The sequence below is a fragment of the Python bivittatus genome, unplaced genomic scaffold (assembly GCF_059951505.1).
Source record: "Python bivittatus isolate LINGU-HERP-01145 unplaced genomic scaffold, Pbiv_v1 ctg000980_np1212, whole genome shotgun sequence".
NCBI classification, from domain to species: Eukaryota; Metazoa; Chordata; class Lepidosauria; order Squamata; family Pythonidae; genus Python; species Python bivittatus.
Genome location: NW_028277125.1, coordinates 47,231,595 through 47,247,887, shown reverse-complemented (window position 1 = coordinate 47,247,887; position 16,293 = coordinate 47,231,595). Strand labels below are relative to the sequence as shown.

The following is a 16,293-nucleotide window of genomic DNA, read 5'->3' as shown; positions in this document are numbered from 1 at the left end:
AGACATGTCTGAAAAATTCAACTATTGATGAATTCATGTAGTATGTTGGGTGATGGATTAAACTGAGAGGGAATCTTTTTTTAAAAAAAACATTTTATTACGTATAAGCACAGAAAAAGAAAAAAACAAGATACAAAAATAAAATACAAATGAAGAAAGGGGAAAAAATTAAAATCTCTTCTTTTTCTTCTTCCCCCAATCCCACCTTTTTTGGTGTGTGTATAACGTATAAAACATTTTTTTGAACTACAAATTAAACTTCAGTCACACAGTCATACTGATTAGTCCTTTTGTTATGTTGATAAAGAGCTATTCAAACGCTGAAAATGAAAATATTTCTTCAGTGTAGGATTTTACATCTGGGATAGTGGTTTGTTTCCAACAACACATTGTCTTCTTTGCAACATCCCAAAGTTTCTTATAAATCATCACATTCCAAAATTTTGGTACACAATTTAACATTTGCATATTTTAAACGTTAATTTTATTCTTGGTACCATAATATTTATATCTCCCCCCGCCAGTTGTGCTGTGCTGCCGCATTGTGGTTGGGGGATGAGAGGGATGAGTGAAGAACGCTGGGAGTCCATGCCAAGAAGACAGGGTCACCCAAGGCATGAAGCTGTCCAGCTAAAGCAACAGGCATCTAATATTGGGCAGATGCCAGTGGTAGATGATCACTTTAGTCACAATGGCAAAGGCATCAATTCATACTATGCAGGAGAAGGCAACAGGAAACCACTCCTGTATTTTTACCAAGAAATAATAACAAATAAACAAACAAACAAACAAACAAACAAACAAACAAAAAGTGGCCAACAGATTGGAAGAGGTCAATCTACATTCCAGTACCAAAAAACGGAGACTTGACAGACGGTGCAAACTATTGTACAATATCCTTAATTTCACATAGTGGCAAACTAATGCTTAGGATCAACAATAGATCTATCTCCATATAAATATTAATCTCTATATTAATTGACTGTTGCATAAGTACCTCAAACAACTATCAACACATGGCAACACTTAATAGACCCAATCCTACAATTTTGAATATTAGTATCGGAAATACTAATAGTTTTGATGCCAGGTGTTTTTTAATTGGTTTCTCATTACATTTAAAAGAAAATCCTTCAGATTAAAGAAAAGGCATATAGTTCATTGACAGAATACACACTCTGCATGTAAAAGATATTACATTAAGATTCTTTTTTCCCCCAAGATGCATATGTAATAATTCAACCCCAAACACATGTTTCAAAGGTATCTGTCAGCCCTTTGAGGTAGACCAGACTAGGAAACCAAAGTTATGAAAGCTAATACTACTTTTATTATAAGGTTACAGTAACAGTATCTTGCAAGTCTGCATGTGCCTCCCTCCCTTTATCTTCAAGAGAACTAAGGACGGTCAAGCCTGAGATGTTTTTTCAAATTACATTTCTGCCTTAGACTCAATTCTTTTTATCTGAACGTTGTCTTGGCTGTGGCTCTTCCTCCTGCTCCTCAAAGTTATTCCTACAGCTCATTACAGTATCTGAAATAATCACCAAATTCATTGATTATCTATTTATGGAAAAAAATATCACTATCTCTTTTTAGCTGATTAAGAAACTTTGGATCTTTTAATAATGATGTATTTAAATACCACCTGAACAGAACCAACAGAATAATTTTTTGTTAAGCACCAATGATATTCCAACAGCATGGTCATAACATATTGTATAATCATATGCTTCATCAGCTAACAATTGAGTTTTTTTTAAAAATCTATTTGAGAACAAGATTATTATGGGGTTGGAAAAAATTCTTGCATTTTTATATATAATCACTGCCAAATATCTACAAAATTAAATTCCAATATATATGTTTGAAGTACATTCCTTCAAACTTCCTTGGAGTATTGCTATGATCCATTGACAAACCAAGAAGTAAATTGTGGATCATATAATTGTATCTCCAGATACAATTACTGTATATGATCCATCTTTAAACTAAAAAATGAGTAAAGCATAAAGTAAAACATCAGTTTTACTTTTTGTTGAACATAATAAAGCCATCTGACTATCCAAACATTTAATCACCAGGATTAAAAAATTGCTTTCAGTGTCAGATATATTCTGTTCTGTTGTCAGATTTGAGAACTTATCAATGAAAATAACTATGCATCAAATTTCATTTTTAGATCAGTGGTCTAAACCCATGACTACTCCCATACAGTATTTCCAGAAGTACTAAAAGAAAAAGTGATATACACACACACATACATACATACATATCTCATTATGTTGCTTTTCTGATCATCAGAACATAACAAATCTCCCAAATATTAAAGCTTATGTGAAATCAAGCATGCTCATTCTCAACTTTGGTGCTGTTCAAATGGAAACGACAAACACATAAACCAGCCTTTTGACTGCCCTGTTTTGCAACTGAAGAACATTTTACTCTCATTCATAGCAGCCTCATGTGAGCATCAGGTTTCCTAGGCACCAGTACCATTAGCACCATGCTAACAGCTATTCAGCTGAATGAGTAGTTTAATGCGGAAAGCGGGTTGCTATGGAGAAAGTCATACAAGCAAGTAAGACTTAACAAGGGCACCAGTGCACAGGTTTAGGCAGTCTGTTGCTTCTGTTGATATTTACTTTTTGCTTTCCTCCCCACCCCCAATATGTTGCTACAAAACAAAGATTAAGTATAGCATTTGAAATATGTCAACAACCCCCATCATCTCAATACTGTTACAAAATTATATCAAGAAACTTCCACAGAGGTATCAATGAGTTAAACTCATTCCCAGTTTATCCACAACTATATATGGTCCTATAACCTTCCATCTTCAAATAACATTCCATTATATTTTTATAAAAGCTCAACAAACTACTGTGGCTATCTACTTTTCTTGTGTAACAAAATACTGCTGTCTGTTCCTCATGTTGCTTGATAGTATTAAGAATTCAGATGTTGGGCTTGAAAGTTTTTCTATCTTCAATGGCTTTATAAAGTATTAAGTTTTTAGGAATACAGTAATCTGTTATTTCTTTAGGTTTAAAGGTTAACTTGGTGTCAGTTAACATCAAACTATTCACAAACTCTACATATCTTCCAAAATTAAATAACACTTAATTTAAAAATAATTAAATGGCTATAATCTCCAAATCTCCAAATCTCATGTGTTTTCAGACAAAAATACTGAATCTTGTGACATGTTATATGAGAACATTTTGACCTTCTCACATTAGATCACATGCTGCTTGGAATCTGTAAGAAAGAAATTTACAGGGCTGGAAAACCACCAAATGATGGGTCACAGTGAAGGTTTAAATCTATTGCTTGTGCCTGGAAACTCATTCTTATTTCCTTGTGAATCATCGTTTCTCCTTCCCATATTTAGCTTCTTTATTTTTCAGTTCTCTATACAGCTCATAGGAAAAAAAATAGACCACATATACAGGCATTTTCTTATGGATCAAGAATGTCCTAGTTGCATGAGAAAACTGGGGAACTTCTTTGGCAATATTTTCTCTCAATCAGGTACTACAGAGAAATGGTTTCATGATGACTCTGTGGAAATAGCAGCCCAATTGTGTTCCATGAATTCCTCCAATTACTTTAAACTTTGCATAAATACCATGTTCCTTTTAGGCTCAAAAATAGGAAATCCTATGCAGGAGAAAAGAGACTAATGCTAACAACTAGGCCAAAAAAGCATGATGAAAAGGCCAGCCTTCAGATAAGTAATGCCATTTAGATACCTAAGGTGTGCTACCACTGCTTCACCAGGAGAAAAATTACTTCAAATATCTGAAGGAAGTTTGTGATTGTTTTATGTAAGGCAAACTTAGGCAAAGTGAGAAGGCAGTTACTGAATAGAAGCAAGGCCAGCCTTTCAGCTATTTGCATGCAATCTCTAGTTGTTTCTCTCCTTGGAGTAGTATATGCTACATAACCTGTCTTCTGTCCTCTGTGCTAGTCTGCTGCCTGAAATATGATTTTTAACGCTATCTATTGCCAGTATTAAATCTGATTGCAAGCCCTGTCAGTTCTGCACATGGATGAGAAATTAGCACCTGTTGGTTTTCACCTCTGATAGCAAAATATTTTGAGTCAACCCTTTTAAATGAAACAATTTCAAAGAGATTCCACTACTCTGTACCTACAGAACTTTTACCTTATAGTTAGATAATATATACAACAGGGGTCTGTGGTATATGCCTCACAGGATATTCACCTGTGATAATATGCACCCCACAGTATACCAGATTAAGGAATATTCAAGTGACATAATTTTCTACTATTAAATTAGTTCAGATGGAATTAATTATGAAGCTGGACTGAACTAACCATACATGTTTAGAAATAAATGTATTTCCAACTCCCTGAGCACAATCATAGTTATTTTGTTTGTAAACCGCTTTCCAGATACAGTATTCTCAAAGCATTTCACTCACATAGCTAACTATTTTGCATATTGGTTTTAATTTATTCATGTCCAAACTTCTCAATGTGTAATACTGATTTGGGAGCATGTCCTGTGAGAACATCAGCTGCATAGATATCTAAGAACTTCCATTAAGCTAATAAAAATGGGTGAAATATCATTTGTCTTCTATCTGTTCTGTTTCTGGAAGAAACAAATTCTTGGAAATATTATAAATCTTTTGCCATTTTAAATTCTAAATGTCATGTATTTGTATTATGCAAAGATTTTTTACAGTTCCCATAAACATCTTCTATGTAAAGTACATCTGTGACTTGCTATTTGTTAATCCATTTACATTGTAAACCACTTGTTCTCAACATTCAGCTGCAAGAGTGAGACATAACACTGAGAAAAAGGATAAGATTTCAGGTACCTCCAAGGTTAAAATCTGGTATCATGTCATCTGTATTAAGCGTGTTTCATCATGTGTTTCAGAATTTAATCAAGGTCCCCATATTTTCACTGTTACAGATATTATAGTAATTACCAGTAAAGTTGCAGCCCTTCTTGCTGCACATATCTTATGCCATTTTTCTCATGGCCTTTTCCTCATAGATTTGAGTGCCATATAAACTCTGTTTTACTCTAAGAAAGTGATTATATTATTAGCGTATTCACAAAATAATTCACTAACAGCGCCCACTAACGGTCTGTAACTCTTTAGAGGATTTGTAGATAATTTATAACTGCTATTAATGAACAAGCAACAGGCATAGAAATAAATGAAGACAATATTAATATTAACAGAAACTTTAACCCTAAAACGTCATTTTGATCATCTCTTGAAAATCTCATATTCGATGTATGCTAGGCAGAACATTCAACTCAAGCATAAATATCCTTGTCAAAAAAAGTTATAAATGAAATAGAACACTTTTACAAGCAGGAAACCAAAATGTAATGATTGAGCATTTGGACCTATGTAAATGAGCATTTTATGGAGACAAAACTTACAACAAAAAACAGATGATAAGGTTGGAATACTTTCTAGCTACCTGTTCTGCCAATATTAGTAATAAAAACAAAGTGGCATGAAATCATTTTCACATAAGAACAGGAGCTGAGTGATATCATGCCACTATAAAAGTGAATTGGAATAAAACCATACTTGACAATAAACATATTATGTTATTAGAATGAAATCATACAGCTAATAGAATTTGGAAATCCCCCTTCCAAACTGTTGTTTGTTCAGATCAAAGTTTTATTCATCATGATCTTATAAATTAAAAGAATAAACAAGTTTGGGAAAATGATGTACATCTATATCATATAAAATTAAGGGAATTTCGTTACTATTCTATAAAACTTAGATTAAACCTGACAGATTCTTTTAAAAGCATTAAACTTTGGTAGGGTGATTTGAATTTGATGAATCTCAGTGGAATTCTATGTGTGATTCCTTTTAAATTTCATTTCAGCAAATCCAAATTTCCCAAAGCATATATATTGATGCAAAATAAGAAATAAATTCTTTTCCTGTTGTTCGTCATCTGGTTCTTATAGCAAAAACCCTAAAAAACTAAACACAGAGAGAGACACATCTCATTGGATCAATGGTACAAAAAGTATGAGAAATTGCTCTAGTTGAAAAATTAATACAAACCAAATCTTAAATTGGTAAATATAATCACGTACAGTTTTGCTTCTCAGGGGTCTTAAATGTCTAAAATAGTGCAAAATAGCAGATGTACAAAATGAGGGAAGTTAGAAACCCAATAGTTCATTTGTTTTTCTTTTTAATTATTTTTGGTATTTTAATTTTTGTTAAATTTGTTTTGCTTATCTATTTTTTCCTTTATCAACATGTTACAATATAGAGAGCAATTATATAATAGAGACTTTAATACTAAGGTCAAGATTGAAACCTTAATTGTACAATAAATAATATGATGTAATTTGTAGCAATTTCCTTTTTTCTTTTAGAATAATTGTATTAAGCATTACAGTTATACAGATAAAAACTAATACAAACTACAAAAAAGAAAAAATAGAAAGTGCAAAGAAAAAAAGAAAAATAGAAAAATATAAAGGAAAGAAAAAATAAGAATATAGCAAAGAAAAAAAAAGAAATATATAAAGAAGTAACTTCCCCCTTCATCACAACAATTATAAACAATCTTAACTCATCACCTTCTCTTAAAATACAACAAATGATCTCTTCATCCCATATCTCATCTCTTATCTATAGACAGATCCTTAAAACCTCGTTGTTCTGTCCTGGTCAGCAAAAGTCCATTAAGGGTTACCAGAAATAACAACGCATCTATTTTAACCTTGATCAAATAAACCCACGTTATATTCCTTCCTTTTACTTTTAACAATCTTAATCTTCAAATAATATCCTAGAGCTTGTTTTCTTTTCATTTTTTCTTTGTCACTTCTCACAGTGAAGTGAGCAATTTCCTTCTTTGTAATGTTATACTCAATTTTGTATGAAAAAGTCAAATAATTTTATGCTTGTAATATAGATATCCTAAATTGTAATTAATATTGATAGAATACTTATTTCTCTTTTTTATTTCTAATACTCCAAGTAATCTAAGCAATAGAATGTTAATAATTTTAATTAACACAGCACACATATTATTACATTGAAACAATATAATATATCACGACTTATAACAATATAATAAAAGAAAAAATAAATCTTAAATTAATAAGAAAATGTCAGTTCAAGTAGAATTTTTAACTATAATTCAAGTTAGGACAGTATTAACCATATTAACAATGCTTTTATTAAGCAATCCTTTTCTTACTACATAAAGATAGGATTTTGTAAAAATGTTGGTTTCCTGTAAAAACTTGCAGAAATACTGGTTTTCTGTAAATCCAAAGGGATCAAGAAAAAAAATTACCTATAACCAGCCCTTCATCAAAGTCCCATCATTTTCAAACTCCCCACCACCTCCTCCATTAGCCATATCATTGAGATGGGAAGTCAAATGATTTATTTCCTTTATTTCAGAATATTCTTCATAAACACATTTCTATAGCAACAAAGCATTATTAGGGCAGCAACAGCAATGAAGATTGTATTTTTTTTCATGGTGGGATTGCATCCAAGTATACAATCTTTGGAATCTTGAGAATATACCCAAGATATTTCTTTCAGGTAATAAACTATGCAGTGAAAATGCCTGAAGATTTAATGGTATCCAGACTACCATGACCAATCATATGAAAAATGTCTGACAAGCAAGTGGTCACATAAATAAAAAATAGGCATGTGTAGACAGAACAAATAGTGTGAGAAAACTATTTGGACTGGCCTTTTTCCATTCAGTACCTCTACAGGAAAAACATCTGACATAAATCTTTTCAGCATAGGAACGATGGACAGCTTAGGATGAGTGTTTTCCAATACATGACCCTGAGAATTTTCCAGTGTGACTGGATATGCTAACTAAAAGTAGCAAAACAGAGACATGTGCTGAACAGTACAAGGATGTCATATGTCTTGTGATTTTGAAATAGGCAGGCATCACAAACAAAACACAAGTCAAAATCTGAAGGCATGAATCATTCCCAAAATTGTGGAATTAAGTATCACAAGATCCATAATAAAGAGTCAGGAGACTGAGAGATAGCAATCTTCTATCCATACAATATTATGCATTGCCAAATACTGGTATTAAGAACAAGATAACGGTAACCTAACCATTCTGGGAGGATTCCTTCTAATCAATTCCTTTGAGACGTTTCAGGAAGGCACAAAGGTTTCCTGAGAACTTCTCTGCTTCATGTAGCAGAACGTCCATCATATCTATCATTTATGTGGCTAGAACCACAATTTTATCAAATTTGGATGGATTTTATGATTTACCTCAATAGCAACAGATTATATATGGCATACTTTACATATATAGGAAATTGGTACATGTGCAGTACCTGTCTCTTTATTTACATTGTAGTAGTTCTTTTTTGTATTTTCTATTTTTTTTTTCTTTATATGCGTCTTGGATTTATATTAATGTAGTTACCGGATATTGTTTGTTAAGTATAGTTCAATACAAACAATGGAAAACATTAATAAAAAACAACTCCATATGGTTACAATCACTTTCACCACAATCTTTTTCCACCAGGGCTGCCATTCCATTAGGCACACTGCAGGGAGATGGTTTTAGATGCCATCAATGGGCATAAACATTATAGCTATTAATTTGTAAGTACTGTATTTTAGTGTCAGGGTAAGAAGAAGATGCGACTGAGATTCAGGGACTACAATAGTTTGGCTTCTTGTAGAAATTATGTAAGAAAAGGTACTATTTATTGCTACCTTCTGGCTGCCTTCAGGTAGCCTTACTTCCAATACATGCTGCTATGAATAAAAATGAATATATGAATATGCGTTTCCAGTTACTGAAATTGTGTGGGCATTTGCCTTACATAAACACACTGCTGCTTCTCATAAGCAGTATCCAAACTTCTGCATATCATGCAGCCACTAAGACAAATGGATGCATACATTCGGGCTCGGCTTGATACAAAAAAATTGGGCAACATCAAGCTGATAATATATCTCGGACTTGTAAAGACAAGGCTTCCCAAAATAATTCAAGCTATTCAGCAATTATAATGTTCCTTAGAAATAGTGCATGTAGTAAACAAAACTAATCTTTCAGAAATATATATATATATATGAATGATCCTATAGATTACTCCTGTATATTTTGTACCTCTGAAAGTAATTATTCTGGTTAACCAAAATGAATTGCCTTTCTGTGTTTTTTTGTGGCCTGAGAAGGGAACAATTTTGTTGTTGTTATTAAAAATAAACTTCACTTTAGATGAATATATTTTTGTACAAAATAGCTTAAATGTTGCTACCTGACAGAACTGGGGAATAAAGCATGCATGGGAGAAAACATCTATTTAGAAGAATGCTAGTGCGGAATCAGCACTAAGTTCACATATCAGTTGATACTGAATTCTAAAACTCCAATGTAGGGTAACACAGCTCACATTTTCCCCCATCCACAAGTTTTGAAGTACTATAATTGGAAAAAGCCAAAGAATACCAAAAAGAAGTCTATATGTGCTTCATTGATTATAGAAAGGCCTTCAATTTTGTCAATCATGTCAAGCTATGGAATGTGCTCAGAAAAAGAGTAATCTCAGAACATCTCATTGTTCTCATGCAAAACCTATATATAGGTCAGGAAGCCATAGTACAAACAGAACATAGTGAAAGAGACTAGCTCCAGGTTGGCAAAGGAATGAAACAAGGCTGTATACTCTCCCCTTATTTAATCAACGTATATGCTGAGTATATATTATGAAAAGCTAAATTGGAAGATGAGTGTGGTTTTAAAATTGGAAGAAGAAACATCAAGTACATGTGCTATGCTAATGACACTACTTTGATAGCCAAAATGCAAAGGATCTGTGATCTCTAGTACTGAAAGTCAAGGAGTACACTGAAAAAATGGGACTAACATTAAATATAAAGAAGAACAAACTAATGGCAACAGATATAACAACCAGCCTTAGAACTGACAATAAAAATATTGAAGTGGTAGATGATGTTGTTCAGTCAACTCTTTGGGTCCGACTCTTTGTGTCTCATCCTCTGCTGTCCCCTTCTCCTTTTGCCTTCAATCTTTCCCAGCATCAGGGTCTTCTCCAAAGAGTCTTCTCTTCGCATTAGGTGGCCAAGGTATCTGAGCTTGAGCTTCAGTATCAATCCTTCCAATGAGCAGTCAGGGTTGACTTCCTTTAGGATTGACTGGTTTGACCTCCTAGCAGTCCAAGGGACTCTTATGAGTCTTCTCCAGCACCACAGTTCAAAGGCATCAATTCTTCGCCACTCAGCCTTCTTTATGGTCCAGCTCTCACAGCCATACATTACTACTGGAAAAAACCATAGCTTTGATTATGCGGATCTTTGTAGGCAAAGGTGATGTCTCTGCTTTTTAATATGCTGTCTAGGTTTGCCATAGCTTCCCTCCCAAGGAGCAAGCATATTTTAATTTCACAGCTGCAGTCTCCATCTGCGGTGATCTTGGAGACCAAATAAATGAAGTCTGTTACTGCTTCCATTTCTACCCTTTCTATTTGCCAGGAATTAATGGGTCCAGATGCCATGATCTTAGTTTTTTTAATGTTGAGTTTCAAGACAGCTTTTGCGCTCTCCTCTTTCACCCTCATCAAGAGGCTCTTTAGTTCTTCTTTACTTTCTGCCATTAGGGTGGTATCATCTGCATATCTGAGGTTGTTGATATTTCTCCCTGCAATCTTAATTCCAGCTTGTGATTCTTCCAGATACCTTATGCCTTTTAAGATCAACTATCAGCAGTAAAGGAACAACATAGTGAAGAAATACGCCACAGAGTAGCACTTGGTAGAGCAGCCATGAAGGCCTTGGAAAAAATATTCACATGCTGAAAGGTGTCCTATACCTACAAAGATTAGAATAGTGCAAGCAATGGTATTCCCTGTGACACTCTATGGAGGAGAAAGTTGGACTTTGAAGAAGCAGTATAGGAAGAATATTGACACTTTTGAAATTTGGTGTGGAATAAGACTCCTGAGAATACCATGGAAAGCCAAGAAAACAAATGTATCAAAAAACAAATCAACCCAGAGTTCTCACTTAAGGCACAAATGACCAGGCTCATATTATCTTGTTCTGGAGACATTATGTGAAGATGTAGCTCTCTAGAGAAGGCTCTTATGCTGGAAAAGGTGAAAGGAAAGAGGAGAAGAGGATAACCAACAGTAAGATGGATGGACTCAATTACATTGACAGTTGGCACACCACTGGAAGACCTGAAGACCAGGTTAGGGGCAGACTGTCATGGAGAAAATTTATGTACTGTAGTTGCTAAGAGTCAACACTGGCTTGATGGCACATAATCAATCAATGTCAGGAGATTGCTGTAAAATGTGACATAAATGAAATTCTGATATATTTAGCAGGACCACAGAATTAGTAAAATCTCTCTAATAAATTACAATTATTTCTATTATAACAGTATATAAATTCTAGAATTTATTTCCTTCCATTTCAGGACAGAGCTTTGACCATTTAGGGTCACTATGTGCTCTACTGAAACAACAAATATTTTATGCAAATTAATGCAAATTAGTTGTGGTTCATTTCACTCTTTGGGATTTCATGCAGTGGAATTAGGTTAAATCCCCTGCCTCAGTTTATTATATCAACCTACTGCCTTTTTATATCCACAAATAGCCATCTGTCATACAAGATTTACAAATACAATAAGTGCTTCTTCTCAATTTACTTCTATATAATATGCAAAATAGCCTTGTAACACATTAGACACAATAAATTATATAACTCCCTAATATTTATGAATTCATTTATTTCCTTAGATATAAAAACCCAGCTTTCACTAAGAGCCCTGGTTATCATTGGTATACCTTACTATGCAATAAAGCAGTATAATAGCATTTTCTCAGAGTTCAATAAACAGAATCAGTTTCATAAACTAGTAGTTTTAACATCAGCAGTTTCACTTAAAATCTAAGATGTATATGAAGCAATAGCCAATTAATTCTCCCTTTGGGTGCAGCATGAAATTAATTTCCTTATGCCAGCTGCAACAGAGATGTGCAAGATATGGGAAACAAAGTACATTCCATGCTTTAAAATGTGCACCAATAGTCTGTCATAACAAAAATTATTTTATTAATGATATTTATTTTCATAGTGATTTCTGGCTTCCAATCCTGGAATTGTTTGCTTGATCTTGGATGTCCTTATAAACAAAATGTAAAAATGTAAAAAAAAAAAGGCATCAAGCAGCATTTTTCAACAACAAATATAGTGTAATATGTTTGCTCAAGCAAAATATGGCTTAAATACCACAGAAATGTATTTAAATGTTTTATTGTTTATAATAAAATATGCAGTGCTGTATTTAAGGGCAAAGTTTAGAAATACTTTAAACCTAATAGCATCTTATGGACTCAGCTTTTTTCATAATTCTGTCAGTCCTGCACTGTAAGTATGGTAGCCTACATCACCTTCAGTCTTAAAGTCAAATGGATTGTTTTCAGAGCAATAGCTGTATAATGCTATGGCAGCAAAACAAAAACAAAAAAACAGGATCGTGTAGCATCTGAAAAGCTAATGGAGTCATTATATACAGTATCTGTGGAAGAGCACAATTTTCGCATGCAGAAGGTAACAGGTTCAATAACAGATAATGTGGAAGTTCTCTACCAGTAACTTTAAAGAGACTCTAACATGCTGAACAGACATTAAACTACATCCTCCTCAGTGACAGAATTGACATCAATGATATCCTCCCAACTGCCTTCTGGATTAGGGTAACATTGGGTATATTGCCCTTCATGAGTTTGGGCCACCAACCATTTCTGGAGGGCAGGAATAGGTGACGTTGCCTTCTATTCACCTCCAGCTCACCACGAATGGGATGTCTGCCTGCGTTTTCCTGCTCCAAGGTAACAGTCATGTTTTCTGGCTTATGCTGGCTCCATGTTGCAGTCCAGTTTGCCTCCTGTGTTTTACATTGTTTTAGGCAAACCACTGCAGTTTGATTAAGTACTGCACAGAGGCAGAAATAATCTCACCTCATTTTCCCACCTTTTCTTCAAGATAGTCTGCTGAAGCTTCTGAGTGGCTTAGCAGTTATTATACTTGCTTGACATGCAGAATGTCCCTGTTTTGAAACCTGGCACAAGTGATTTTTGACACACACACACACACACACACAGAGAGAGAGAGAGAGAGAGAGAGAGAGAGAAGAGAGAGAGAAAGAAAGAGAATTTTTCCTTCTCCAAGCTACCTACTTTTCCACTGGGATTTTTTTTAAAAAGTCCACTGATATACTGTTTCACAGTTTTTCTAGTCACTTAAGTTAAAAGGGTTTCACCTCCAGCTCTGAGATAGTAGTCTAATCAGGGACATTCTCCATATCAAATGATATAACCACTAAGTCATTGAGAAAAATCTGTAATAAAATCAGCAGCTGAAAAATGCAAAAAAAGTATTTTTATTTTAAAGCTGGTTGCTGTTCTTGCATATATGTTCATGTTGATGCTTTAAAGATGTGCATTTAATTTCACTTTGTATACATGTATTTCTGCATGTAGATATACATATAAAAGTGTCAGAAAAGTAAACGACTGGCAACTGCTTTTCTGGAATGGAAAGTTGGGAGAGGGCAGCAGCAGGAGAATTGTCCAGCAGAGAGCCATGGTAGCCTACAGTCTGGACTGAGTCCTTTGCAAGCTGCTGCCAAAAAAGCTCAGTCTGAACAAGTTTTTCTTAAAACAGCTTAAGGCAGAATTAGTGCAGATAGGAGCAGCTTAAGCAGCTTAAGCATGATGTGCAGATTGTTCACTCAAACACTGAAGCAGATCCTACATAGAAATGTCCTGAGTCTGTTGTTCAGCCAGTGGACAGTCATTAACTAATTCAGATACAGCAAAGAATTAGAGTATTTCTTCTCAACAATACAAGGATGTAACAAGTCATAACAATGCCATATTTTTCAGATATGCACCTACCTAATAGTTGCACTCCACGAGTGAGTCCATACACATCAATCAAAGCCCACAGTGGTTCAGTTGTTCTTACCCCATTGAAGAACAACATGGCAGCAGAATCATTAACACGATAAAATACACGTCCCTTTTTATCCACCCAGAATGCTATTATGTTTCCTTCATTTGCAAACTCTTCTGGAAGGGCCTTAGCCCAGAATCCACTTTGAGAAACCAGATCTGGGCATGCATACTTGGGCAGAGTTTCTGGGTTAATCCTAGAGGGATCTTTGGATGTAAATCCAAGTCGAAGAGCTCCGCTCCAACAACACTGCTTCTTTGTAATCTAAAAGGGGGAAACAGGGAACAGGATCAATACAATTACTTTGCATTTTTATTGGGTGTGCATAGGCTTGGGAATATGAATGGATAAGGATGTGTAACACATCTAACAATCTGATGATGAGTATATATGGAGGAAGGAACTGTCCGTACACAAAGTGTGGAAATACGAGTTTTGAATACAGTATGTTGTGAGAGAAGAAGTTTCATGAAGACTTCATTCCTGCTTTGTGAGAGGAATGAGGATGTGATACAAAGTAACAATATATTGTGTGGGGTTCCCAATCATTATAGTGATATCTAGTGGCAATTTCATGGTAATTCAATTGTTATCAGGACTCAATCCATATAATGCAATCTTTGCTTATAAATCTGACCTGCCTATTCGTGGGCAAACATCTATTTATTTAATATTTTCCAAATTTTCTATCACAAAGTAGCAATCCATTCACCAACAGAAAATCCCACTATTCCCATGATTACAGAAACAGGGGAAGATGTGTCATAGAATCACAGAAGCCTAGAAAACTGGAAATGGCTTTTTAGGCTTTTGAGTTCAACCTTTTGCTCAGTGAGGAAATCCAAATTTAAGCACCCCTGGCAAATGGCTGGCTAGCCTCCACTGAACATATCCAGCGACGCAGAACGTGCCACATCTTTGGGTAATTGGTTCACTACTGAACTGATCTATTGCAGACTTCTGGGGAAGAAATGGTGAACTGAAGATGGCTCTGCTAAAAGTGGAGCCGACAACCATGGTGGAATGAAGAGCCGGCAAGTAGACCAGCCCTTCATAATTCCTCTCTGGACAAAGAAAGGACTTGAGATCACCCACAAGTATTCCATACACTTGCTTCTCATGAGGAGATCACAAGACAGAGGTCTCCAGCGGGTTTAGAGCTCTGGGAGACAAGGGATTAGCCATCTTTTTGCTCAAACCATGGTCAGCACCTTCAAACGGACACTGGGTTCACATACTTCCTTTTCTAATTACTATTGGAAATTGTTTGTTAACTGCTTTTCAGCTATTAGGAACCTTTAGATTAACAAATTTTACAGTACTGGGTGAGTTTCCTTCAATCCTTAGTGCAAGAAGTTTTAAATACAAGTTTAAGGGGGAAAAATTCTTTTGGAATAAACAGCAAAAAGGTGATTAGAACTTTGATTTTGGAAAGTTACAAACAGACTAAGGGTCCAGATAGATTTGAAGATTTTGGAATTAATTATAAGAATCCTTCCCATGGGAAAATGCTTTTGTTTTGAATTCTCTTTTTAAAAAAAAATGATAGGATGAGACTTTGAAGGTTGGACCCTAGAGGGAACTAGAAGAAACTAAAGATTACAATTAAAGGAGAAGAATGTTTACATTTCACTTACTAATGCAGAATGGAGCAAAATATTTTAACATTGGACATATTGAAGGATATTTGTGAACAATGGACCCAGAAATTAATTTTAAGAGTGTCTGCCTCTATAGTTATACTGTGTTTAAAGATGTTATGGAAGAGGAACAAATTTTATTCGACAAGACTGAGATGGATCTGAAAATGGACTTAAAAATGACAGGCTACAAGAATGACATGGAAAAAGATGCTACATTGGACATACAATGAAACCAACTGATGTCTTAATCATTAAAAGGGATATACAAATAACAAACCAAAAGAGTGACCTGGATAACTTTCCTATATTGGATTTACAAAAGAGACATTAAAGCTTTGAAGAATCTTGTGAGAAGAGCTAAAGAAAAAATGAAAAGAAATCTAGTTCTAGGACATTATTTGATGGGGCTAAAAATCAAGATTGTTAAAAGTAAAAGGCAGGAATATAAAGTTGGTTTATTTGATCAAGGTTAAAATAGATATGTTGTTATGTCTGGTAACCCTTAATGGACTTTTGGTGATCAGGATTGAATGATGATGCTTTAAAGATTTGTTTATAAATAAGAGATGGGTTATGAGAAGAAGAGATCATTTGTTATATTTGAA

General features: G+C 34.5%; 1 protein-coding gene across 4 annotated transcripts in view; it reads right to left on the bottom strand.

The window, feature by feature from the left end:
• Positions 1 to 16,293, bottom strand: part of NEURL1 (neuralized E3 ubiquitin protein ligase 1) — a 147,543-nt gene that overhangs the window by 30,241 nt on the left and 101,009 nt on the right. For all 4 annotated transcript variants that reach the window (XM_007423233.4, XM_088132409.1, XM_025163424.2 and 1 more), the window contains exon 3: positions 13,988 to 14,309. In XM_007423233.4, coding sequence (XP_007423295.1) covers positions 13,988 to 14,309 — 322 coding nt within the window. The remainder of the gene's footprint in view (positions 1 to 13,987; positions 14,310 to 16,293) is intronic.